The sequence below is a fragment of the Pavona decussata genome, unplaced genomic scaffold, assembly GCF_977016875.1.
Source record: "Pavona decussata unplaced genomic scaffold, jaPavDecu1.1 SCAFFOLD_83, whole genome shotgun sequence".
Lineage (NCBI taxonomy): Eukaryota > Metazoa > Cnidaria > Anthozoa > Scleractinia > Agariciidae > Pavona > Pavona decussata.
Genome location: NW_028145501.1, coordinates 21,201 through 45,877, shown reverse-complemented (window position 1 = coordinate 45,877; position 24,677 = coordinate 21,201). Strand labels below are relative to the sequence as shown.

The following is a 24,677-nucleotide window of genomic DNA, read 5'->3' as shown; positions in this document are numbered from 1 at the left end:
ATTCGTACATATCGCTAAGTTAATTAAAATAAATTTCCTATCTTAATTTTATGTTTTTTTATAAAACTAGACTGTATCAACTAGCTCAAATCAGTTCAGTATCACCAGCACAAATAAAGCGACACCAGTTTCCTTCGTTGCAATATACTTTATTTCAACCTTTTGTAACAAATTTATCCCCAATTTCGCGTTCTTCGTTGTTTTTTTAACGATGGACTAATTCTCTGATCTATGACGCAAGATCCATTCATTCGTTGATTGTCCATACAATCTCGACTCCAAACGCAATTAATATGGAGCGTGTTCTTTCTACGTCGAAAGCAATAAAACCATGCAATTTCTAAGACATCGAATCAGTTACATATAACTCGACCATTCTTTCAACTCGAACAGTTTTACAGTACTCCACCTTACTGTATGAGTCAGTTAAGAGTATTAGCTGCTTTTGAGTCATAAATTCTAACGACTTAGTTCTCGAAACGTTTCTTGGACAGAACTTTTAAATGTTTTCACGCGTTGGAAAATTAACTGAAGCGAATCCGTGTCCTCAAAACTTACTGAAGCATTAAAAATTCGTTAGGACCAAATTGTTAATTTCTCAAATGAGGGCCTTTATACGTTGTGAAAAACACATTTAAAAAAAAGACTCTAAATATCCAGTAGCTTTTGTCCAAAGGATTGGTGCCATCGTCTTGTAGAGAAAGCGCGTCCTCTTGAATTATTAAGTAGCAAGTATGCAGTCTTTAAAGAAGTCTCAACTTTCTTAAATTTTCACGAAAAGTCAGGGTCACCTAGAAAAGGTGGCCGCTTACAAAGAGATCTCAGATATAGTGATTTGACCGAAAAAGAAAATTGATCATTTAAGGAAGATGTTCGCTCAAAGATGCATGGGTCTCACTGTACCTTCATTATATTTTACGTTTGCGCGTCGCGTGGCTCTGTGAGCGTTACTAAACTTCTGTTACTAGGGAACGAATAAATTTCAGACTCCATCTTGGCTAGGGGTGGGGGTTACTCCGTTCAAATTTGTTATAATTTGACAGTGAATATGACTTTAAAAAGATAATCAGCATCATAAGATTATATCTATAAAATGTAAAGAACAAGTTCTGAAGGTTAAATATAACGGCCGGAAACGAAATTTTACAACTTTCCAATCAGAAGAATTAAATTACAAAAGATATGAGAGGATTTCTAACGACAGTTTGCGAACGTTCTAGGGTCTATAGTGTTCTATTTTTGATGAGAAAAATGATTTAATTTCGATATGTAAAAATAGTTTTAAGTTATAGTTTTAGAGGTCATAAATTTACTGTAATTTTGTTTGCCCCCAACCAAGACCGTGAAAAGTCTATTTTGATTCATTATAACAATGAACGTGACACAAATTCATTGCAATGGAAGAGTTAAAAAAAAACATCTTAAAGTTTTGTTGATCCCAAATTAAGGGGCGTCGGTTAGGATTACTCCGCGCAGCACCGTGACGGTTTCTTTTTTAAAACAGTTGATTTATTGACGATGAGTTGCACATAAGACAACTTTTCTTGTAAATTCTCCGCAACTTGATGAGACCGAAACACGGATATTGAGATAATAATTACAAAATATTACCCTGACATCTGAAGCAATTAACGTTTCCCACATCATTGAGTTTTGGACGTTTTATTAGAGCTAAGACAAAACAAAGGAATTGTTGTTTCTTCAAGTAGCTACCACTTGTTATTTAGGAAATTATTTAAAAGTTCAAATGACCTTCAGCAGGTTCGACATTGCATGAAAAAGAATTAATCTGCAGGACGTCTTGGCTTACATCACCAGAATAACCATATAACCTTCACTGACAGCCAGTGTCCTTAGATCATCCACTGGATCTCCGGGACAAGATGAGGTCCGCATCTATTTTAATCGTAATATTATGCCAGTTATCGATTTCCAAACCAGCTTGTGGAGATGAGGATCCATGGATGGGGGAAACTTTTGATGCCTTAACAGGTTTAGCAAGTATAGCTTACTTTAACTCAAGCATATGCTACGTTGGCGACAAACCATTCGATTGCTACATGCAACAACTCACATCTTATCTGCCAAAGTTTGAAAAATTTCTGATCAAGAGCAGACTGAATGAAAAAGCCTACAATCGAAAAATGTTCGCTCTTCTTAACGGATTTCGGGGCTTTACAGATGATTCCCTACCAGACAAGATTGAACAGCACGGATTTTTAACGAGCACATCACTGAAAGCAATCTATGATTCTACAGTCAAGCCTCTGATGGAAACTCTGAAAGAGGCCGTCGCAACAACTGCTTCAACGGATCCATTGGCCTACAACGGATACATGTTGCCCTTAGAAACAGCGTGTTCCACTTTACCAGACCGAGATGTCCCAGCACTCTCAGTAAAAGATGTTTGTCCTACTCTTTCACAATGTTCTTCGTCGGTTCATTCAAGCACAGCAAATGCTTGCAGCGAAGAGGGTAACAAATGCGATTTGGACAAAGCCATCCCACTTATGATCGGAGTGCTCTTCTATAAAATCAGCTTTGTATTCATTGACAGATTTTGTAGTGAAAGATGTTCCGGCGATGATGGTTGCAATATGGAGGAGGAATATGCTGGCATCGTTAAACAGATAGATTTGATGAAAGCGTTCCGAAAAATGCTCCCAGACAATCCATTTGATCAGTTTTTCAGAGATGCTGTTACAAGGAGGGCTTACTCTCGAATAGGCGAAGCCATGGAGATTATCAGCGAAAACGAAGAGAACTTCGATCTGCCTCTTTGCCGTTTAGCTTGTGAAGAAATTGACGCCGAGCCCGGCTGTCAAATAATGACATTTTATCCGCATTACTTGCTGTTGAAGAAGATGAAGGGAGAAAGACTTGATCCAGGACATCCCGGAGATACCAGGGATCTTACGCTCTACGAGAATGTGGACCATGCGAAAATGATCGAACTAAAACAGGACACTGTTAAACACAACGAGGTACTGAGTGCCATAGGACAACTTAATGACAACCTGGAAGCACGAGTCCAGGGTATTGCTTCTTATTTTAAAGGAATTGCAAGTTTTGATCAAGGTATAGCTGAAGCCGATGTGGCTTACTTAAGTACCAAGCTTGAGCACTTTAATGGGAATTATACCGTTCTTGAGGCAAAGGTCGAAGGAGACGTCAGAGAGGCCATGATTGCTATGAACAGTCTGTTAGCAATTCAGTTGGTTGAACAAACCATAGCACTTGTTGCAAAAATAGCGGAAGAATCCAACCCTATAGCAGCGATATTCACAGGCGTAGATACAAAGGGAGTGAGAGATCAAGCGGTATTAGTTGCGGACGCTGCAGCACAAGTGGCGCACGGCGTCTCACTCTTTGCAAACTTAGATAATCTTGCCACGGATACAACTACGATTGGAGATTCCTTGAATGAGAACCAGAAACAGATAACCACCCTGACAGCACTTGTCGAAAAGATTAAGAACGATAAAGTGAACGAAATTGGTGATGACGCAGAAACATTCATCAATGAATACGCTGCTTACACACCTCAGGTTGAAAGGCGGGATATGGAGGGGAACATTGCTCTGTGGGGCGCTTTCAGACAATCTACCTGTGATCTGTTAAATGGTGTCGAAGGAATTGGGTCGTCCGTTGGAAAGGGTGTAGCTAATGGTTTCTTATTATGCGAAAAACTAGAAGGGACAATTGCTGAGTTCGACGCTCTGAGAGAAAGCATTTTTGAATTTCAGTTTGAATTAATAGACAGTCTAGCTAGAGTAGTGCGAGGAAACGTTGCTAAAAAACTCGCTGACTCCATTCAACAACAACAAAACGACATGTTCAAGGCTGATCAACTCTTGGGTGGATTTCTGATGGCACAAATTTTTATCCAGTCTCAAGCCTGGCTATATTGCGACAAACTTGAGTACCAAAACGAGGGCCAAAAAGTTCAACCATGCTCACCAGAAATTGGACTCTTCACAAACAATGATCTGGATAATCTTGTGGCGTTCACAGACCATCAAACGTACATCTCCATCGAGCGCACGGTTCACATTCCCACAAAACCTCAGTACAGCGGAGATTTGGGTTTTATCAACATCCACTCGTTTGAAAAAGAAAAAACTGCTTCTTTTAGACTGCCACAAGACGTGAACTGGCTATACAAATTTGACTGGAGCTTGATTGGTGAAACACATGCTCCATATGTCGAGAACTTCCAGTTGTTTCTACCAAAGAAAGAGTACAAAACTGGCTCAGAAAAGGTGAAGACGTCAACTCGTATAGTAGTTACTGCCGACACGGAGGCGGGTAGTTTTATCTCCGCAGGCAAAGAAAAATCTGTGTTGTACAAGCTACCGGAGAAGCAATCATCATATATTACAGTTTACCAAGAAGGCTATCGAGGCTCAACCTGTTCTAAGGAAATCTCCAATCCATACAGTCTCTGCAACAACCTTCCAAAGATATGTCACACGTCCACCAACGTAGCAGGTAATAGTCTTCTTCCCACCACATTATCCAGATGGAGGGTCACGTACAGTGTTCAGTCGGGAGAGCAAGAGGTGGATTGGTTGGCTCCCATCTCTGCTACTGACCTGTACCTCATTGCCAAGGTAACGCTTCGAATGCTCCCTCGTAAGTCGTCGGTGAATCTGAAATCTTCGGACAAAAGGGCTGCTGACGAAGAAGATGTATGTTGTGAAGGCAACACCTACCGCTCATCACTGGTCAGCAGTGAGTGTGAGGATTGTCCAAGTGAATCCACTTCAAGGCTGGGAGGGTACTATTGTGAAGCTGAGTCTTCCACTGGCAGGAAAAAGCAACACGTGTTTCAAAGCAGAGCCGAAACCAAGCACAGGCATTTGACCAAGGGTAGAGCTTTCTTGGGTAGCAAAATGCGACGTCCTAAAGGTCATCCACGCAAAACTCAAGCTCACCACTCCAACAAATAGGACTCGAGACCCTTGAAATCCAGTGTGGGAGTGTACCAATAACGTACATCACTTGTCCAATCAATCAATCAATCAATCAATCAATCAATCAATCAATCAATCAATCAATCAATCAATCAATCAATCAATCAATCAATCAACCAACCAACCAACCAACCAACCAACCAACCAACCAACCAACCAACCAACCAACCAAATCAATCAATCAATCACTCAGTCAATCAATCAATCAATCAATCAATCAATCAATCAATCAATCAATCAATCAATCAATCAATCAATCAATCAATCAATCAGTCAATCAATCAATCAATCAATCAACCAACCAACCAACCAACCAACCAATCAATCAACCAAACCAACCAAATCAATCAATCAATCAATCACTCAGTCAATCAATCAATCAATCAATCAATCAATCAATCAATCAATCAATCACTCAGTCAACCAATCAGTAAAAAATAGCAGGTTTATAGCGCTCTCCACAAGATATTTCATGTAGTTTCACCGAAGTCCAAAGCCATTGTGTCTTTTATGAATTTCTGCGTACCAGTTACCAGAAAATTTTTCTGTGTATTTACCTGTGGTAACGATAACTCCCTTATTTTTTCTTGAAAGAAAGAAAAAAGTGTAAACATTTGATTGAACTAAGTAGTGACAAGGGGTACTGAAGGGAAAAGGTGTAATTATTTTAGGTATTCTTACTTAGTATAGACGTGCAACATGCATTACATCATTTCTTCTTCTTCTTATCTGAATAAAGGACCTTCCCTCGAAAATTACCAGGAGTGTAATTTTTGTATTATGGTGTACTTTATTTCAAGTTTTAAAGTCATTTTATTATGAAACTTTAAAAATTTCCACGCAATTTTTAAATCAGGACATTCTTGATAATTGCAGGTCTCAAAAATAAAATAATAACTGTAATGTAGTAAGCTATGTTGTCATTTCATTGTCTTCATGTTGCCATGGTGACATGCCACCCTCACAACTCTCCCCCTCTCCATCACTGTTCTCGTCATCACGTGTTCCTTCCTCCATGAAGTAAGTATCTAGCAGTTCATTAGCATACTGAGCGACTGTTTCATTACAGCTGTATTCTAATGCCTCTAAACAAGGAACACCTTCGGCAACCTCAAACAATTCTTTTGAGGCTGGGACATTTCTCAGCGCCATCTCCACAAACTGTAGACCAGTAACAATGGTTTCTTGATCCGGTGATTTTATAATGTTGACAAATGCATCCATGCCTCCCAAGTCTAAAACATTTGTAAGGTATTCAGGTCCATGATGTACAACGTTACACAAACAAATGGCAGCCTGTTGTAAACAAGAAAAGATGATTTGGTAACTGGTCAATTTGCCACTACAGGAAAGTCAACTTGAACTCATTCAATTGGAACTGGAATAGTTATTTTAAACATAGCAATTTAGCTTTTACTTCAGGTAAGGGTGCTGTGAATGAGTTTACATCCACCATTCAAAGCTCCTGCAACAAATAACTTAGTACGTAATTCGTCTGGTAAATTGACATTGCCCAAGCTGTGCACTAACTATCTAAAACATAGCGTCAGCTACAGCAGCGCCCTACTATGGAACTCAACACCAGAAAATGTATGAACAGTTAAATCAATTGGGCAATTCAAGAAGGAAATCCAGCAAATATGTAATTCATCGGCTTCTCACTCAGCAATCTTGTAAAAGCAGTAATTGGATATTTTTTTATCTTTTTTATGATAAAATTTAATGTAACTATTTTGTAAATTACTGAAGATTTTTTTCCGAGTTAAAATAAAGTTTGTATGCATGTAACACAACTCACATGTCTTCAAACTAGTGTTTGGCTGGAGAGGGCAAATGAAACTGAAGGAGTTATTTATGGAGTAAGTAACAAACCTCTTTCTTGATGTCAAAAGTTGAGGACATCAGGTTCATGACAAGTGGGAGTATTCCTGCCTCAATTAACATGTTGATGTGTTCAGTTGGTCCTGCTGTCAGATTGGACAGCACCCAAAGAGTCTCTTTCTTGATGTGTCTGTGTGTTGACTGCAAGTATGACTTCATGGCAATAACCATCTCACCACTCTGCAGAGCCTGAAAACTGTACTCATCAGGGCCGCTGACTATGTTACCTGAACGATCAAAGAAAAACATTTTGGTTGTTTTTTGAGTGATAAACGTGTAAGCCTTCATTCACTCCAGACTGGCCCCACCTTTGGTATCTGAAGATACCACAATGCTGAAGAACAGAACCACAAACTCAGTCAAAACGAATTTAACCAGGAAAATTGCACTCTCGTCAACAATTCTGACCCCTCTCGCCTCAAGATGAGAACAGCCTGTCAAAGAATCATTGTCAGACTTAATGACAACAGAGAATGAAAGGCGAGGGATTGGAAGCTCTCTTTCTCTTTCCAGAGAAGAAAAAAACATGTACACATTAGCTTGGGAAGGCTTTTGCCTGTTATAGTTAGATTGACTACTTTTTGGATTAAAAATTTTAGGTATTCTTAAGTATATTTTATTGTAATTATTATTGGTAGCTATAGTTGTATGGGGCATTTGATCATATTCAGATGTTAATTTGCGCCTAATAAGTAATAAATTATTATATTAATATTCCCTTAGATTGGAATTACAGTAGTCGCTGTATCTGGTAAAAAAGATAAAAGAGGCCACAAACACCACACAAGACTTATTTTACAAACCTAGGCTTCGCAGCATTGGTGTGACTGCTTGACTGTTATGTGGTGTTTCCTGTGCCAGTGAACTCAAGAAAGGTACAAGAATGGCAATAATTCCCCCTGAGATGAACACTGGAACACAGTCAGGTTTTGCTGTCAAGTATGAAAGCACCCAAGCAACTTCAGTAGATACATTCATTGAGCTGTTTCCTGGTGTCAAAAGGCTTAGAATAGAAGGCACTATCCCTGTGTTTAACATCTCTTCAGCTACGATTTGTTCTCCTCTAGCAAGATTTGATAAGGCAAAAGCAGCCGACTGCACTACTGTTGGTACTGGAGACTAAAATCACATGAAAAAAACAGTGAGTCTGCAGTCCAAAATAAAAAGGATTTTAGGTATCACTTGATGCGAAAGTGCTGTTCAATTTCTCTCATTTAAATGTAACGCAATGAGGCTTTTTTCAACCTAAAACTGGAGCCTCGTATAACAACAAAGAGAAAGGGTGGGGAAAGGGGGAGGGTGGGGTTTGAGGGGAACAAGTTATACAGTATTTTTTCCTTTTCATTTCAACATTTAAATAAAGTGTTTGAAGCCGAGGTTAATACCTTTAAAAGGTTGACCATTGGTGCAACAATCCCTTGCGCCCTTAAGATGTCTCTGCACTCCTGGGAGTCCCCAGAGAAGTTCCCCAAAGCCCAGGCGCACTGATCCTGAAGTTGAACGTTCTGTCCGCTGAGGTAGGTGATAAGGTAAGCAGCAGAAGCTTTCAATACTTTCATAGTATCCTCGTGCACTCCTGTCGCCAAGTTGGTAATACACCAGGCGGCCTCAAGTTGAAATTGAGCGCTGTTGCAAGTCAAATGTCCAACCATAGCTCTTAAACTGTTGTCTACTCTAAGAAAAGCGCTTATCAATTCACTGCCTTGGGAAAATGCCTTTTGTAGGTTTTTAAGGTTGGTTAAATTGTTTTTGTCAGATTTCTGGATCGCCCTTGCCAATTCTTGGACTTGATCTGCAGTGTAATCTTCCACTTCGTAGTCACTCTCAACTTCTGAGAAGCGAATACGTTTCGAACTCAGCAGTTTTTCACGTTTCTCTTTCCGAATTTCCGTCTCCTGGTCACGTCGTTTACTTCTCTGAGACGCTACATTTTGTCCAGTTGTTTTGTATTGATCTTTTCTATCCATTTTGTCCTTAGATTTTCACAGAAGTTGACTGTTACTATCTTCATGCGTCCTTGGTAGCCATGTTGGAATTACTGAGCCAGCAATTTCTCTCGCTGCTTCTGCGGTCTTCGCCATGACAACAACAACGGCCGCCATATTTGAAACAGAGACAAGAAACTTCCACAAATGTAACATTGAAAGATTTTTGTGCTTTCATCTTCATCGATAGGAAATTATTGCTGCTGCACTGGAGATGGCGTCGAGTTTGGTATGTAATACAGAAATTTTAGTTCAATAATCTAGCGAAATTCTGCATAAATCCACATCAAAATATACTTCCATATAAGCCTTTATATGCGTTGCTTGACTAGCGTTAATGCGAGGTTTCGATCTGATTTGTTGTGTTATTCCATCTCAGGAGGATCCTACCCTCGAACGGCATTTCAAGGGTCACAGAGACACAGTGACAAGTGTTGATTTTAATCCGAATATGAAACAGCTAGGTACGCACATGCTAAGCCAAAATGTTAACATGTGAATAGTTTGCAAATTGCATCGTGCATGAAGTGGATGTGAGACACAAGCGAAAGGGTGTGGGTTGCTAGAGTTAATAATAGGCTATTAAACGTCTAAAAGCGTTTAGCCATGCCTCCTGTTCTGGTATTCTTCTGATTTGCGTGACTGAAAGTAGTTTGATATTGACCCTTTTGAAAGGGTCTACCTTATTATCAGATTGACAGATGGTACACAAAATGAGAAGTTAATGAGACATCTGCCATCCGGGATTTTCATTCAAGACGCAGCATTCAATTTATCCTCTATTCTTAAATAAACTTTCAGTGACCTGTTGTCTGTTTTCATCTTCGCAGTTACTGGTTCAATGGATTCTAGTCTGATGATCTGGCATTTTAAGCCGCACATGCGAGCATACAGATTTGTTGGCCATAAGGTTGAGTGTGATTTGTATTGTATGTACAAGCTGCTATTTTTCTAACTAACCGGTCATTGTTGTTGTCACCACCAGGCACCATCGTCATCATTATCATCATCATCACCATCGTCATTATCAACAACAACAACACAACATCAGCAGCAACATAAACATCAATGGCCATTTTTATTCTTAACTAGAGGACACATTATCCATCTGGACGAACTTGAGCAAACATTTGTTGTTCGTCTGGTTATGTGTCTGTGGTATAAAGGACGGGGACAAGACACGTTATCCATCCGGATGAAATATCTTCCATTGTTCATCTTGAATGACACACAACGGAAAATAGTTCGTCCAGAGGGATAATGTTTCCTCTAGTATAAAAACAGCCAATTTCATTTAATAGTAAATAGACGTCACCATTACTGCCACCATCTTGTCATTCTTTTGAATTTATATTGTACAGTCAGTTGAAGTCCTAATAAGCAGTGTCTAACTGATCACATTCTGTGTTGTCTTCTAGGATGCTGTACTCTCAGTAAAGTTTTCTCCATCTGGACATTTGATTGCTTCAGCATCAAGAGACAAAACAGTCAGACTCTGGGTCCCTAGTGTGTGAGTATTGGCTGGGATAGTGCAGAGAGGGTGGGTGTCTGTAAGCCTTTTGATTAGACGATTATTTCATAGTCATAGTTTCATAACCAATAGTTAAATGAACGGTGAAAGGAAAGTTCCTTGGAGATGCATGACACTTGAAAATGTTTTCAGATAGGATTGATATAAAAATAAATATCAAAGTGTCAAAAATGGTACTTTCAAAACCATTTTTGACACTTTTTGATATTTATTTTTATATCAATCCTAACCAATATTTAGCTGGCTTTTTACATGTATGTGCACTTGACATGACTTTTATTCTTGTTTTTTGAAGTAAAGGAGAAAGTACAGTGTTCAAAGCTCACACTGCGACTGTGAGAAGTGTGGATTTTTCTGGTGATGGACAATCTCTTCTCACCTCATCAGATGATAAAACAGTCAAGGTAATGCCCTTTCATCTCCACTGAGCAATACTCCCCCACCCACCTACCCAGGGAACTCCTGAGTAGTCCCTGAGGGGATTTTAAAAACTGTTGAGGTTCCCATTCAAGATGTGGTGTCAAGATACAAATATACATGACAGATTTCCCTTTCACTTTTCCCAATTTCCTAGTCCTGTTATATAATTTTATGCAATTTAGATATATATTTTTATCAAGTAGATTCTGATTTTACACCATCAGTCTTTTTAACCTAGTTGCACATTATAGAACACTTCTTGTTACATGTAAATTAAATCTCAACAATTTGTTCATGATTGTTGCTCTGCACAGGTGTGGACTGTTCATCGTCAGAAGTTTCAGTATTCTCTCAATGCTCACATGAACTGGGTGCGATGTGCAAGGTATTTTTAGTCAACAGTCATCTATCTTGTATTATCAAATGAATGTAATGTGCCTACCCGATATCCTGAGATATGTAAAATGGCTAAGTATTGCACTTTATATTTTTAATATTGTTAGATTTTCTCCTGATGGACGAATGATTGTATCAGCCAGTGATGATAAGACAATCAAAATCTGGGACAGAACAAGCAAGGAGTGTGTCCACACCTTTTATGATCCAGGAGGGTGGGTATTTTTATACATAAATTGTTCAAGATATATATTCAGTCTAGTGGAATGAATCTTATCACTTTGGAGCTTATACATTGTACCAATTCACACGTTAAAGTGAACATTCCAAAAAACATACACAGTCCTGTAAGCTCTTTGGTTTACATTTCAGTTATGTGAACTCGGTTGAGTTTCATCCCAGTGGAACGTGCATAGCGGCAGGAGGAACAGACAGTACTGTCAAGGTATAATGGCTGCCCCTACATGTAGCTAAGTAAATATGTTTAATACACTGTACAGAATGAGATAAACAAAGAATGTTTGTCAGAGTATGAGTTGGTGAATATCTAGAAGATTTTTATGGGAAAAATATATATTAAATATTAAATAAATATTTAAGAGCACCACTGATTAAACTTTTTTATGGTTGTCGCACTTCAGGATTTAATGTAATCCACAAACTCAAAAATTAGAGCTGCTTTGCATGAGCCAATTAGGATTGGTACAGGGAAGTGAATGAGTGAATAACTTGCTTCTCAAATGAATGGGATATTTCTGTCAGAAACTTCGCTGCCTTGTACATGTACATTATAATATGTTTTATGGTTTTTCTTTGTCACTGTTTTCTTGCAGGTCTGGGACATCAGAATGAACAAACTCCTTCAGCATTACCAAGGTAGTGCAAAATCAAATCTTTCTTGAAGGGTTATATTTCAATAAAAATTAGTAGAAAGTACATGTACCCTATACATACTGCATATCAAGGTAAACTTGAACTGGTACCACAAGGAAACCATACCACTGTACCATGATATCAGTAGACAACTGGAAGTGTTGCACTCCTCACTGAATGAGATGCCATAAGTAATGCTGCCCCCCCCACCCCTCTCCCCAACCCACATCTTAGGTTTTTCATGTGATTAGCCAATATTAAGCCCATTTATACAACTGTAAAGCAATAAAATGTGTCAGTCAGAGCAAAATGTCTGATGATATTATATATGGGTTTGTGTTCTGGGTGCGACTTCCTTAAGTTTATATTTAGTTACCATTGAAAGGGTGAAAGGTTTAGGAAGTTGTCTTTAATATTTTATTGTCTTGAATCCTTTCTTTTCTATATAGCACACACAAATGCTGTTAATGCTGTTTCATTTCATCCATCGGGAAATTACCTTGTGTCAGCGTCTAGTGACACCACCCTTAAGGTAACAATGTGTTCATTTAAAGTTAACCCAACTCCCTATGGACAATGGTATTAATCTGTTAAAGACTGTCTTATAGACTTAATAATTACAATCCAAATATAGGACGTGCAGTCATAATTTATTCTAGTAACCGCACAGAGAACTGCATGTCTTGTACCATCTGCATGGTACAGCTGTGAAGAACTGGCTCAATAGCTCTGCAAATAATGTTTTTATTTTTAGCAAATTATTTGTGAAACACAAGCAGTCAAATGCACCCTCATACTGTGTTACTCAGTGTTAAGTTTGTTTTCTTTCTACATTTTAGATACTAGATCTAATGGAAGGGCGGCTGTTCTACACACTTCATGGACATCAAGTAGGTCAAAGAGGCTTAAACTGAAAGAAGCCTCTCTCTCTCTATTTTTTGGCAATAAATTATATCTTATATCTGCAGGGATCTAAGTATTTGACCAAAGCCATAAAATACCTTGTGACACATTAATTTGTATCTTCAGGGCCCAGCAACATGTGTGACATTCTCTAGAAATGGTGAATACTTTGCATCAGGAAGTTCTGATGAACAGGTAAGTTTACGGTACAATTAGATGACATGCAAACTTGTTCTTCTCGGCATGTTTTAAAACCCTAGTACTGTTGTACACACAGACAGTATTGAATGTTGAAAGTTGTTAAAATCTGAGTTTCGTATGATGTGAGAAGAGCGCATTATTGCTCATTTACACATAATTAATAGATAGATAGCTCTTTAAAAGCAACAGTTCCTACTGTTCAATTAACTTCGTTCATCTTGGATAGAGTTAATGGGCTTTGTCAACATTTTGGAAGGTTGCTTATAAGAGATTTGAATCTAATTTAAACAGTTGTTTGATACTATTAAGTAACTTTGAAGTGAAATGTTTTTCTTCTAATTATAAAAATTAGGTCATGGTGTGGAAAACAAATTTTGATAAAGTGGATTACGAGGAAGGTAACTATTATAGATTCACTAATGTTTCTAAAGGTGAAATATGCAATTAGCGCTGTTGAATGACTTCTGCTGGGTAACTAATTTTTCTTTGTTATCAACAGTACTACGTTCCCACAGAAAAAGAGCAGCTTCACCCCCTGTACCCCCAACTCACATCCATGACCCCCCTCCTAGGACCCCGCCCAAGTCTGGAGCTCCGGAGGTGAGTCTCAGTGAAATTCATTATATGTCAATCCAGGACCCAGTTGTTCAAAGAGCTGATAACGTTAGCCAGTGGATAAAGATAGATAGATAGATACTTTTATTTAAGGAAGGTTACTCCTTCAGTATTTAAACTACTGTTTATTAATGGAAAATAAAAGTATTTTGGTTAGAATACATTTTTAAGCTGGATAAACTTATGTCTTATTTGAGCCAAGTGATAAGTTTCTTAATGACTGAAAAGGAGACAGAGATGTAGTCGCAGTTTGTAACATGATAGTGATGTCTCCTCATTTATTGTAGGTTAGAGCCGGTGCCGAGCCTCGCAACCTTGCTGTTGGTGATCCAGAAGTGGTAGAAGTTGGCCCTGCTATGTTTTCTATTCCACAGGTTCCTATTTTTTTTTCATTGCCGTTGACTCTCAAACACACTCAAAAATTAAATCTGGCAATGACCTCCCAAGTGCTATTTTCTTGCAAATTTAATACAAAGAAACAGGACTTACAGTGCCATAGGAAACTGCTGCTCGACAGCTTTCATTGGAAATTATTATGGTAACACGTAATATTGGTATTTTACTCACAGACTGAAACATACAATTATAGTATTTGACAGCAACAGATATAAGTATTTCTCAATTACTTTTATCAGCCAGGGTCACATCCACAACAGCCTTCAAACTTACAGTCAGTGTAGTGCCAGATAGTGAAACAGTTATTAGTCTGCAGGAGGCGGATTGCATGTTGCATGTTCTAATTCAACAGGACCACACATAGAACAGAAATAATGCTTTCTTTTCTTCAAACTCAACAGCATTTTGTTTTTTATTGTGAAAATTCTCCAAATGGTTTCCCACCTCAGAAGGTATGCAATTCAAACATGGAATGTATGCCTTGTATTGTTCTCTTCTCAGAGACAGAGCAAACTAGATGAAGTAACTGGAAGAACAGGGGAATCTGATGGCCTGGGAGGGGTCCCTTCTATTCCACGTCCCCTCACTACCCCACTGGAAAGAAGAGATATCCCACCCCAGCTGAGCATGACACTGGAGCACATTGTAGGTCAACTGGATGTCTTAACACAGGTTTGTGTAATCATGAAGTGAAAGACAGTGTTATAGAAACCCGTTGTAAAATTTACTGCATACATTTTTTTTGTACATAGCTTCATTTATTTTTCAGTCTTTGAGATGCTATTTCCTCACAAGACCAGTAGCTTTAAGTTACTAGGAACATTACTACTCCCCCTGGAAGGGATGCTTGTTTATCATAGGATCTCCAACATAAAGTGACTGGGATTGTAGCCCAATTTACAGATGTGTGCTTAGTGACTTAGCCATTGACTTGAAGTGAGTAGCCTGCGAATACCGCCACCTCGAGGGGCGTTTCGTGAGAGAAACGCCCCTCTGGGGCTGGGAGCGATGAGAGGTGGCTGTATTCGCAGGCAAGGAAGTGAGGCCTTGTTTTGATACCAACTTTAGTGCTTTACATACACTGTACACTGCATGTAAATGTACAAACTAGTAATCATTAGTAAGAGCAATGTGACTTTAATACACACATGGGAAAAAGTGAGTTTTGCATCAAACCTTGTGAAGTCAACTCCAGCCTCATTTCCAATCAAAGGCCAGGCCACTTTAAACACAGCACTATTCTGTTATGACCTATCATGTCACTGGGGGTGGGGAGAGGGGGGGTTGTCATAACAACCTTATTTGCCTTGTGCCACTGAAACAACAGCTGTATCCCACCCAATGAACTGCATATGGATGTTGCCAACCTTTACCTTTTGTATTTCTAATGGAGATTTTCTATCTTGCAGACTGTATCAATTTTGGAACAAAGACTTACAATGACAGAGAATAAACTTAGAGAATGTTTGGACAACCAGCAGAAAATAACTCTTCAGATTAGGCCAAATGAGTAGAGTGTATTATTTCATTTTTCATATTTTCACCGGGAACTCAGCTAAACACACATTGGACATGTATTGTAAATATCTGCATTAATTAGTGTGAATCCATAACTATGACAAATTCTTGGTTTTGATAGAAAACCAATAGTTTGTATGTCAAGATGTCATGTTGAGTCAGTATGTGGCCTTGTATAAAACTGGATGCTGCCCCAGGTACCTATTAAGTAGCCTTTTGTGTAATTCAACTTGTCGTATAGCACTTGTAACGGTCAGCTATAAAACCCTTCACTTGTTGTACACAAGGGATTTTTAATTCTGCCACTCTTTTTGAGTGCTTGCATCTGATTATGTAAGTTCAAGCTGCTAGTTTCTTTTGTTAGTTTGTTCTTGCTTGCCTTTTTTCTTTCTTTCACTTCGTCTGTGTGTCTGTCTTTCTTTTCTTTTTTCTTTTTTTCGCAAAATGTAGCCAACTATTTCCTGGGTTTTTGCCATACTTGTGTTTAAAATGGGTAAACAAACAATCATGATAACACCAAAATTTAATAAACTGTCATGTTTATGTGTGACATACACCAACCATGTTAAATAGAAAAATTACAAGCTGACTTACAATCAACAAACTTGAAATGAACATGCTCTCTCTAGTATGAGTAAGCTAATCGCCAATAATAAACAGTTCTCAAACACATTAGTGATTTGTCCATGTAGCTGATTATTGTACAAATATTTTTGTTTCATTTATTTTTTTGTTACACTAGTTTTTAGCGTTGCTCCAGGCTGTCTTTAACAAGCCTTCTTTCTGCTCTTGTAAGTTCTGTTGAGATGTCAAGCTAGCAAATGAAACATAAGGATCAAAATTATTACAAAATCTTTGCAGGTTAAAATTTACATATTAGACACCACTCACAAACTGCCATAAAGTTCCAATAATTTTAACAACTCAATGAAAACAACAAAATGTAATTTGATGGCTGTTATGCCGCCAAAAGTAGTAGTTTTCCACGACTAACAACAGAACAAAGCTGCCAACTTTGAAGTAAAAACTGCCAAATTCTGCATCAATTAATAAAGAAAGTTAAAATTTGTTTGATATTGTGGAAATGAAGGATGATGATGGTGTTTAACCCTCAAAGCTCCACCAGTGACTGGCATGACATGAGAATATGGGAAATGATCAATATAAATAACTAGTACCATACAAGATATGGATAAACAGTGAAAAGAATATGATGGTGAGGCATAAAAGGTTTGAATTTAACAGATCACAAATATCCCACTAAGTAGTTCACAGAGAATCGTGAAATTGAGATCAAACAGCACACTCACGCCAGTCCAATAGATTGCTGATCTCAAATTACCCTCCCTTACCCACAAGAGAACAAAGGGTGGTCAAAGCCAAGGTTTATCACATTCCCACTGAGGGCTGGAATGTCTCTTTTGCTTGGTCACCAAGGGCATGTGAAGCATTTACTTGCCATATATATATATCAAAACGAAAAATATTTATTCTTAGTTGTTTTAAGGTCTTGAATGTTGGTCTGCATAAAATAAAATTGGATGGGATTTGAATCCCCAACCTTCCGATCTGTTTACTGACTGGAGCTCAACAAACTGAGTCAACCATTGTTTGACCCTCACTCAATCTACATTAGTAACAATAATTTATTTAGTAAGACTAGTTGTTTGATAACTTACATAATGATATGTTATGTAACTTGGTGGTAAAAAGCAATCCAAATGATGGTATTGAGTCTGTTGGTAATGTTCCCATCTGGTTTTGAACTGAACCACCCAACGTACAGATCTGTGAACAAATTATAAACCAATAATCCCATAAGAGCAACAGAAAAGTGGACTTAGAAGTTAAAACCACCTTGTACAGCATTCTAGACAACATACACACAAAGTACTGATTAAAAGCTCTCATTAGAACTGCAACATGTTACATTTTATTTCAATGGTTACACTTTTATGTTGTAAGATTTCATCCATCAACTCACCATTAATTTTATAACCATTTGAATGTGAAGTACAAGGTTGGTAAATGAGAGCAAATCTATGAAATATCATAATTTTTGTATTTGAAATAAAGGTTAAATATTGACTGATTACCTCAAAGGAATAAGGCTGTAGCATGTTCTACACTGTGCACGACCACTGCGAGCATGCTCAACACCATAACGATAGTCATAGTGAAACTCCTAAAAGAAATGAAAAAGGCGCTTATTAAACTCGTTTAACAAGGCTGAAGTGCCCTGGAGGAGGGCCAGGGGCTTTCACACAGAAAAGTGATGAAGGTGCATTTCAGGGCCTAAAATTAATGATGATATGTAATATGCAATTGAGCATTTCATGTGTGTAAAACCTTTGCAATATAAATAATAATAATTTTATTTACTTTTGTTAATGTGGCTGATAAGCATTCTGGATCCTTAAGTTATGTTAAAAAATGCATTACAATTATTATTACCTCCCCTCCAAACAGTTCCTCAAGATCTAAACTGTCATCTGAATCACTATCATCGGAATTATCACCATCTGAATCACTGTCACAACCAAAAGAAAAAGAAAAAATGTATCTATGACTCACTTAATGTCATAAATGACCACCATGTGACATTGGTAAATAACATTATTTGTTATTGTTTATGTTGTAATCCAGGGGTGGGACATTTATTCAAGGTCAGTGGTTGATGGCTATTTTGAACAATGCTACTGATGTCTTCCATATCATTATAACCCCAGGTCCCTTGATACAGCTGATTGTTCTGTCATACCTTGAGCTCTGAGATTAACAAACTTTGTAATGCACAAATTAAAAAAAAATAAATAAAATATTTTCTTAAAATTGCCACAGTTCACTTTGAATTAAATCACACTACATTTTTTTAATAAACTTAATTACTTCACCAGGGGCAGTTGACAGCCTCCCATTTTCTGCCTACAGGGTTCTGTTCAGCGATCATTTTGAACTACTTTTTTTATCTCACTTTGTATTGATTTGTATATATATAGTTTGTATTTTTTATTGCTGGTCATCGGTTGATACCAGCTGATCATTTGATTGGTTTTCCAGGATAATTAATTTAAAGATTTCTTTCTTTTTTTTTTCAAATAAATAAGAGGGAAGGGTTGAGCATTGCTGCAACTGACTGAGACATAAACATGATACTTAAGACCCTTAAGCATCTTGGTGACATGCTCACAAACTCAAAGTGCTGAGATCTGATCTTTTTATGTGGAATAAACTCAAGAACCTCTGCTGATTCAGTAAATCCCTGCTGTTGAGTAATGATGATGATAAGGATTATTAAACGATTAAAATTAATACATAAAAAAATCCAATGCCATAAAAATAATGTACCTGTCTGAGGACACAGTCAACACTTTACGTTTTGCTGCAGTCATTTTTTTCACTTCTTCTGACACCTCCTGTTAGAGCACAAGACAATTAGTGAATGGAGTTTGATAGGTTACTGTGAAAAATGATAATTACAGCAAAATAAATGAAAACTGCTCAAAACTGGTTCTGTTTTGTATCCATAGATCTTCAGATTATGTGTAATTGCCATACACATTTCCACGTCTACAGTAATAATTCAATTCAATGTATCCACAGAGTGACTCTCCACCTGTTATAAACCATTACTACCCAAAAAAATTCACAACAATAAGAATCTGGTACAGTAAATGACTATAAATAATTTATGTCAAAATAAATTTTTTAAAAAACATAATTCCGTTCATAAAAAGATATAGGTATACTAGAAATAAAAAACTTAATTGCTTTATTGCTACAGTACAAGGAAGAGTGTGTTACAGGCTGCAGTAAATGTTGTTCACTGTAAATCTCTACAGTACCTGAATCTTGATTGTCCTTTCTTCTAGTTCCTCTGCTGAAAGAACCTCTTCTGCTACTTTGTTAATTGTATTGTCTAGAACCTACAATGTAAACATTTACAAAAGGGATATTAACTTTAGTCTAACTTAGCCTGATCAGCCAAACATTTATGCCTCTTCCTCTTGGTACATGTATAATAATAAAGATTAAAACTTCTCCCCCTAGATGACACCTACATACATGTAGACATCTCTTTACAGAGTAACCTTTTGTTATCCAAGACTGTAATTGTACAGCTACTGAGAACATCCGTCAGCTTTTTCTGGATCAAAAGATCCCTCACACTAAAGCCTACAAGAATACCAGTCATTTGAAAACATATCCACAGGCCGAACAATCATCATCAAAACCTATGCACAGGAACACCAGTTATCTACAAAACTACTCACACAGATCACTAGACAAGTCAGTATGTACTGAACACACTCACATGCACAGGACTGCCATCAACAAACTTACCCACAGAACTGGCAATAATCTACAAACACACCCACAGGGTTACCACTCATCTACAAAACTTACTCACAAGACAAACTTACCTTGACTGGTACTGCTGATGTTAGCTGGGCAGCTGCTCTACAGTTTGGACAGTCACCTGACTGGCTAAACATAAACAATCAAAACAATGTCATGGTCTGATTCCAGCCTCAAAACAAGAACTACATGTAAATATTTATTTGACAAATGATTGTAACTATCTACACAAATGACTCTTTTCAAGCTACATGTACTTTGTCAGATTCAAGCTGAGAGGGAAAAAAACAAAGGTTTGTAGAATTTGTAAATCGAAAGTTTTATAATTTCACTCTGTAGATGATGTTGGCTCAGGGTGTTAAAATTATCAGCCAGATGATAGAAATAAAGTAGACTATTAAGCCAGAAAGTCTGGGTTCAAACCATTGTAACAAACTATATCATCCATCAGTCTTCGCAAGTTATTATTAATAATAATGTTGAAATACCTGTACATGTTCCTTACCTAAGCCAGTCTCTGATACAACCAAAACAGAAGGTGTGTGAGCATGGCAGAGTATGTGCTAACACCATTAGCTCCCGACAGATACAACACAGCAACTCTTCATTCAGTTCTGCTAGGCATTTCTTGGATCGCTCATCTGAAAAAAAAGACTACCAAAGTTAGAATCATGACACAGCAGTCCTCTAACTCTGGAAAGAAAAAGTCACAGGCAATCAAACCACCCAGAGCTTTGCATAGTCTGCATAACATAGAGCAACAAGGATTATTACTACACCCCATCATGACCAGCACAAGATAGTGGTTTAAGATCAGATCATTCCATGGTCAAATCATTTCAAGTCAAATCGTTCCATTTATAAAAATTCAAGAAAACATTCTTACTCAATGAAAATGTAAAGAAAAACATCTGGTGAAACAACTGACTTGGAACGATCTGACCACATACACCATCTCAAGGTTACCTTCAGTAGCTCATACATTTTGCTAGCTGTTCACTGTATCTTTTACCGTATTCACCAGGGTAGAGAGACAAAATAGAGTCAAGAATGACAACAGAGTTGGTTGACCAACTTGACCTACAGAACAATAGACCTGTACTCTACTACAACAGCAAAGAGCACCAAGCAGCACCTGACATCACATGAAATGGAATTTAAGAAATACCTTCTTTGTTGCCTTTGGTTTGCCGTTCATCCTTTTCTGTCAATTCATGATCTGTTTCCTTAGCAACCTAGCATAATGATTATACAATTTAAATATTGTTATGATTGTCACTTACTATATAACTGAAGCAGGGCTGTCAACCTCACATGTCTTCAAATATGGAGAACATGACTTCCCCGGCAAATAGCCATACAGAGGCGTCGCATCAAGGCCAAATTCACTGGTTCAGTGGGGGAAAGGGGGGGGGGGGGGGGGAAGGAATGCAATGTACATTAACCAGTAAAAAAAAACTACTGAACATTTCAGATTTTCTTGTAAGAGAGTCGAGCAATTGGCAAACTTGACGTCAATTATCCGGGAAATTACAGACATAAATCTCGAGATATCTGGAGACCAGAAGATACGCCTCAGAATCTGGAGATAACAGACATAAATCTGGAAACCGGGAGATACAGTTCAAAATCTAGAGACTCCCCGATTATCCGGGAGAGTTGACAGCCCTGCTGAAGTGTTCCTCCTTTATTTACTTTGAGCAAAAACTACATTTTCTTTTCTTCTTTGAGTGCAAATCATCTGGTGATACACCTTTGTGCAGTGAGACAATGTGGAATGAAGTAATTTCTACTTGTCTCAGGATGCAACATAAAAGATCAGAAAAATATTACAAACTATTGATCTTCCAAGTTAAAGTTTGATGTGCTGATGTCTGATCACCATGCCTTCCCTAGACCCATCATAAATTATATAATATTAATGTACCTTATTAGAACGGCTGAAAATGAAAGAATTCCAATAATTTAGAGTAATCCCTACCTCTTTGCTGTTTGTTTTGGATTTACTCTTCTTTCCTGGAGGTCCACTGAAAGATAACATAAAAATAATGTATAACAAGGCATAAGAAAAGAAAAAAAAAACAGTCATGGTCAGGCTACATTACTGCACAGACAGAGGTTTTATTCTCTGACTCAAACCTTAGTAACTTTACATTGTGTAAGCCTTCAAGGATGCATTCAATGACCAGTTCACATCCCGGGCTCTGATGTTGTTGTGGATAGGCTAGTGTAAACACCAATAAGGCTTGATTTCTGCTGTTCTCTAGGGTACCCAGCACAAGCTTATTTTCCCCTGTCTCTATGCATGGTCCCCAATACAGGCTGATTTCAGCCACTCTCTGTGGTCCCCGGTGCAGCCTAATTTCAGCCACTGGCAGAGGTTCATTTCTGCCACTCTTGGTGATTCCCAGCACAGGCTCATTTCAGTCACTCTCAATGCCCCCCAGTACAAGGTCATTTCTGCTGCCCTCTATGGGCCCCAATGCAGGCTCATTTCAGCCACTCTCTATGGTCCCCAGTGCAGGCTCGTTTCTGCCCCTCTCTGGCTTTAATTTATTTCCCAGGCGTGTAGCTAAGGTTTCGATAGGGGTGTTCATTGAGCCTCAAATCTTGCTGAGCGCCGGAGCTCTTACAAGGGGGGTACGGGGGCATGCTCCCCCTGAAATTTTTTAAAATCTGGGTTCCCAGAAACCTCATTTCCTGCATTTTGAGACCCATTTAAGGCAAATCACAACTTTGTTATACAGCAGCTTTTTAAGCTATATACATCACTTCGACGGCATAATTGTTTCAACTTAAACAAGAAAGTTCAACGTACATTCCGCGCCCTGTCAAGTTCTGATAGCTATTCGATCTGCTGATAGTCATACACCAAGCTGGTAAACTGCATCATTCTCGGGTGTAGGCCTTTGAACAAATTGACTATCTCGTCAAGATTGACAGGCATATCATATTTGATATGCATTAGAGCCAGGGCGGACAGCCTACTCTCTCCTCATTGCGCTTATGGAACGTTCACATTCACAAGTGAATGTTCTCAGGCGAACTTGTCAGTAATTGCGCGTGAAACTCAACAAGGCTTGAACTATTAAGTTTGAAGTGAATCTCATTTTAGAACAATGCCGCATTCAGAGAACAAAACGTATCGCAAAGCATGCTTTTCTATGGCTTTTTCGGGCAAAAAATGAAACGTCATTAAAATTAATCTCCAAGGGTTCCTGACAATTTTTATTTTTACTGAGGATAAGACATAAGGCCTAAAGAACGGGTAAGGCCTAAAGAACGGGTTTATATCTCTATTTTTCTTTGGTTGATGTATTTCGACCATAGGAACTTTATTTAAAAGTTTTTCTTCCGCCATTATTGATCTTCAAAGGGGGTTCGTTCGAACCCCTCGAACCCCCCCTCCTACGCGCCTGTTTCCTCCTTAAATCAGGTGCAAAACTTTCATTCAAAGCATAACCACCAACAGTTTGTTGGCTGGTGTTCTTTTATACCCCCACACGGAGAACAAGAGTGGCTACAAGCATTCCAAATTCTGGCAGATGATGGATATCACTCATGATCAAGTGTACTCAAGGCAGTTTACCCTCGGCAAGCCCTGGTTACACAATTTAGTGACGAAATATTAACACAGCAAAACCACTTTCTATATAATTATTGGAAGGGAGATGACATAATAATAATAATAATAATAATAATAATAATAATAATAATAATAATAATAATAATAATAATAATAATAATAATAATAATCATAATCATAATAATAATAATACACGATAAATTTAAACAGGGTAGCTAGAATTACAGTGGTAATTGTCATCTAGGCCCTAATATTTTGTTTCCCTTGGGATGATACATCACTCTAAGCTAAAAGACAAAGGTATGTTCATTGTATAGTCCAGCAGTTGTGCTGTGTGTGTGGAAGCGGGGGGGGGGGAGGGTGAGTGATTTGTCAAATAAACTTGTTGGTACCTCAAGTCATCACACGTTGAAACAGGCTGTTTTCTTTTGCTGCGACGAAGAACTCTACCATCGCTTGTTCCTTCCTCAAGAGAATTCGCCTCTTCAGAATTGTGCGGACTTTGTACTTCCGTAAAAACGTACACAAGCTCGGAATCGTAGGAAGAGACAATCTCTCCTTCTTTAGTTTTGACGCCAGCACCACCAAAAACAATCTCGTCTGCCTCGCAGAGTACAGCTGAGCTGCGCTTCTTTCTGTTTATGAGCAATCCATTTAGTCCTTTGCAATCAATTCTAAATTTTCCTCCTATGCAATGAATCTCCGCATGAACACGGCTGATCATCAGAGGAGAAATCGTACTGTCGATAACAACATCTGCATGTTCATTACCGCGTCCAAATCGCGTGACTGTCGGCTTGAGCAGAATTTTTTCAGGCTGCCGTGACGGATCGTAGGTTCTGCCCTCGATACGCTGAAGGCATAACATTTCAGCTCGGGTATGATGAAAAGAATCGTGATATAAACATGAAAGATACATCCGAAACAGCCGCCATGTTTATCTCCAAGAACAACACCAATTCTGATTGGTTAGAATATTCGGAAAAATCCGGACATGATCGGGCATGGTCGGCTCCTTTATGACGATTATTTCACAT

At 38.2% G+C, this 24,677-nt stretch overlaps 4 protein-coding genes across 5 annotated transcripts; 2 read left to right on the top strand and 2 right to left on the bottom strand.

Annotated features, from left to right (window-relative positions):
* The first annotated feature begins 1,639 nt into the window (after positions 1 to 1,639).
* Positions 1,640 to 5,105, top strand: LOC146475668 (uncharacterized). Its single transcript, XM_085115328.1, has one exon. The coding sequence runs from the start codon at positions 1,884 to 1,886 to the stop codon at positions 4,950 to 4,952; it is 3,069 nt and encodes a 1,022-aa protein (XP_084971454.1). The 5' UTR covers positions 1,640 to 1,883; the 3' UTR covers positions 4,953 to 5,105.
* A 641-nt stretch (positions 5,106 to 5,746) lies between these two features.
* LOC146475667 (uncharacterized) lies at positions 5,747 to 8,939 on the bottom strand. Its single transcript, XM_085115363.1, has 4 exons — positions 8,243 to 8,939; positions 7,661 to 7,976; positions 6,849 to 7,084; positions 5,747 to 6,272 (listed from the first exon to the last, which is right to left on the bottom strand). Exons 1-4 carry the CDS (start codon positions 8,822 to 8,824, stop codon positions 5,889 to 5,891), a joined length of 1,518 nt encoding a protein of 505 aa, XP_084971489.1. The 5' UTR covers positions 8,825 to 8,939; the 3' UTR covers positions 5,747 to 5,888.
* Positions 8,929 to 16,151, top strand: LOC146475666 (uncharacterized). The gene is made up of 17 exons (XM_085115364.1): positions 8,929 to 9,071; positions 9,222 to 9,306; positions 9,673 to 9,752; positions 10,261 to 10,352; positions 10,669 to 10,777; positions 11,108 to 11,178; positions 11,297 to 11,404; positions 11,562 to 11,634; positions 12,023 to 12,065; positions 12,512 to 12,594; positions 12,902 to 12,952; positions 13,092 to 13,160; positions 13,519 to 13,564; positions 13,666 to 13,766; positions 14,069 to 14,155; positions 14,679 to 14,849; positions 15,587 to 16,151. The coding sequence occupies exons 1-17, from the start codon at positions 9,057 to 9,059 to the stop codon at positions 15,689 to 15,691; spliced, it is 1,389 nt and encodes a 462-aa protein (XP_084971490.1). The 5' UTR covers positions 8,929 to 9,056; the 3' UTR covers positions 15,692 to 16,151.
* A 49-nt stretch (positions 16,152 to 16,200) lies between these two features.
* Positions 16,201 to 24,647, bottom strand: LOC146475665 (uncharacterized). 2 transcript variants are annotated; one of them, XM_085115366.1, is made up of 11 exons: positions 24,033 to 24,647; positions 22,036 to 22,081; positions 21,223 to 21,289; positions 20,560 to 20,695; positions 20,120 to 20,183; positions 19,541 to 19,621; positions 19,044 to 19,111; positions 18,150 to 18,225; positions 17,792 to 17,877; positions 17,375 to 17,483; positions 16,201 to 16,509 (listed from the first exon to the last, which is right to left on the bottom strand). In XM_085115366.1, exons 1-11 carry the CDS (start codon positions 24,557 to 24,559, stop codon positions 16,441 to 16,443), a joined length of 1,329 nt encoding a protein of 442 aa, XP_084971492.1. In that variant the 5' UTR covers positions 24,560 to 24,647; the 3' UTR covers positions 16,201 to 16,440. The 2 variants fall into 2 exon arrangements, with proteins under 2 accessions (XP_084971492.1, XP_084971491.1); XM_085115365.1 differs by having other exon boundaries at positions 17,792 to 17,880; positions 24,033 to 24,643.
* Positions 24,648 to 24,677: the final 30 nt, after the last annotated feature.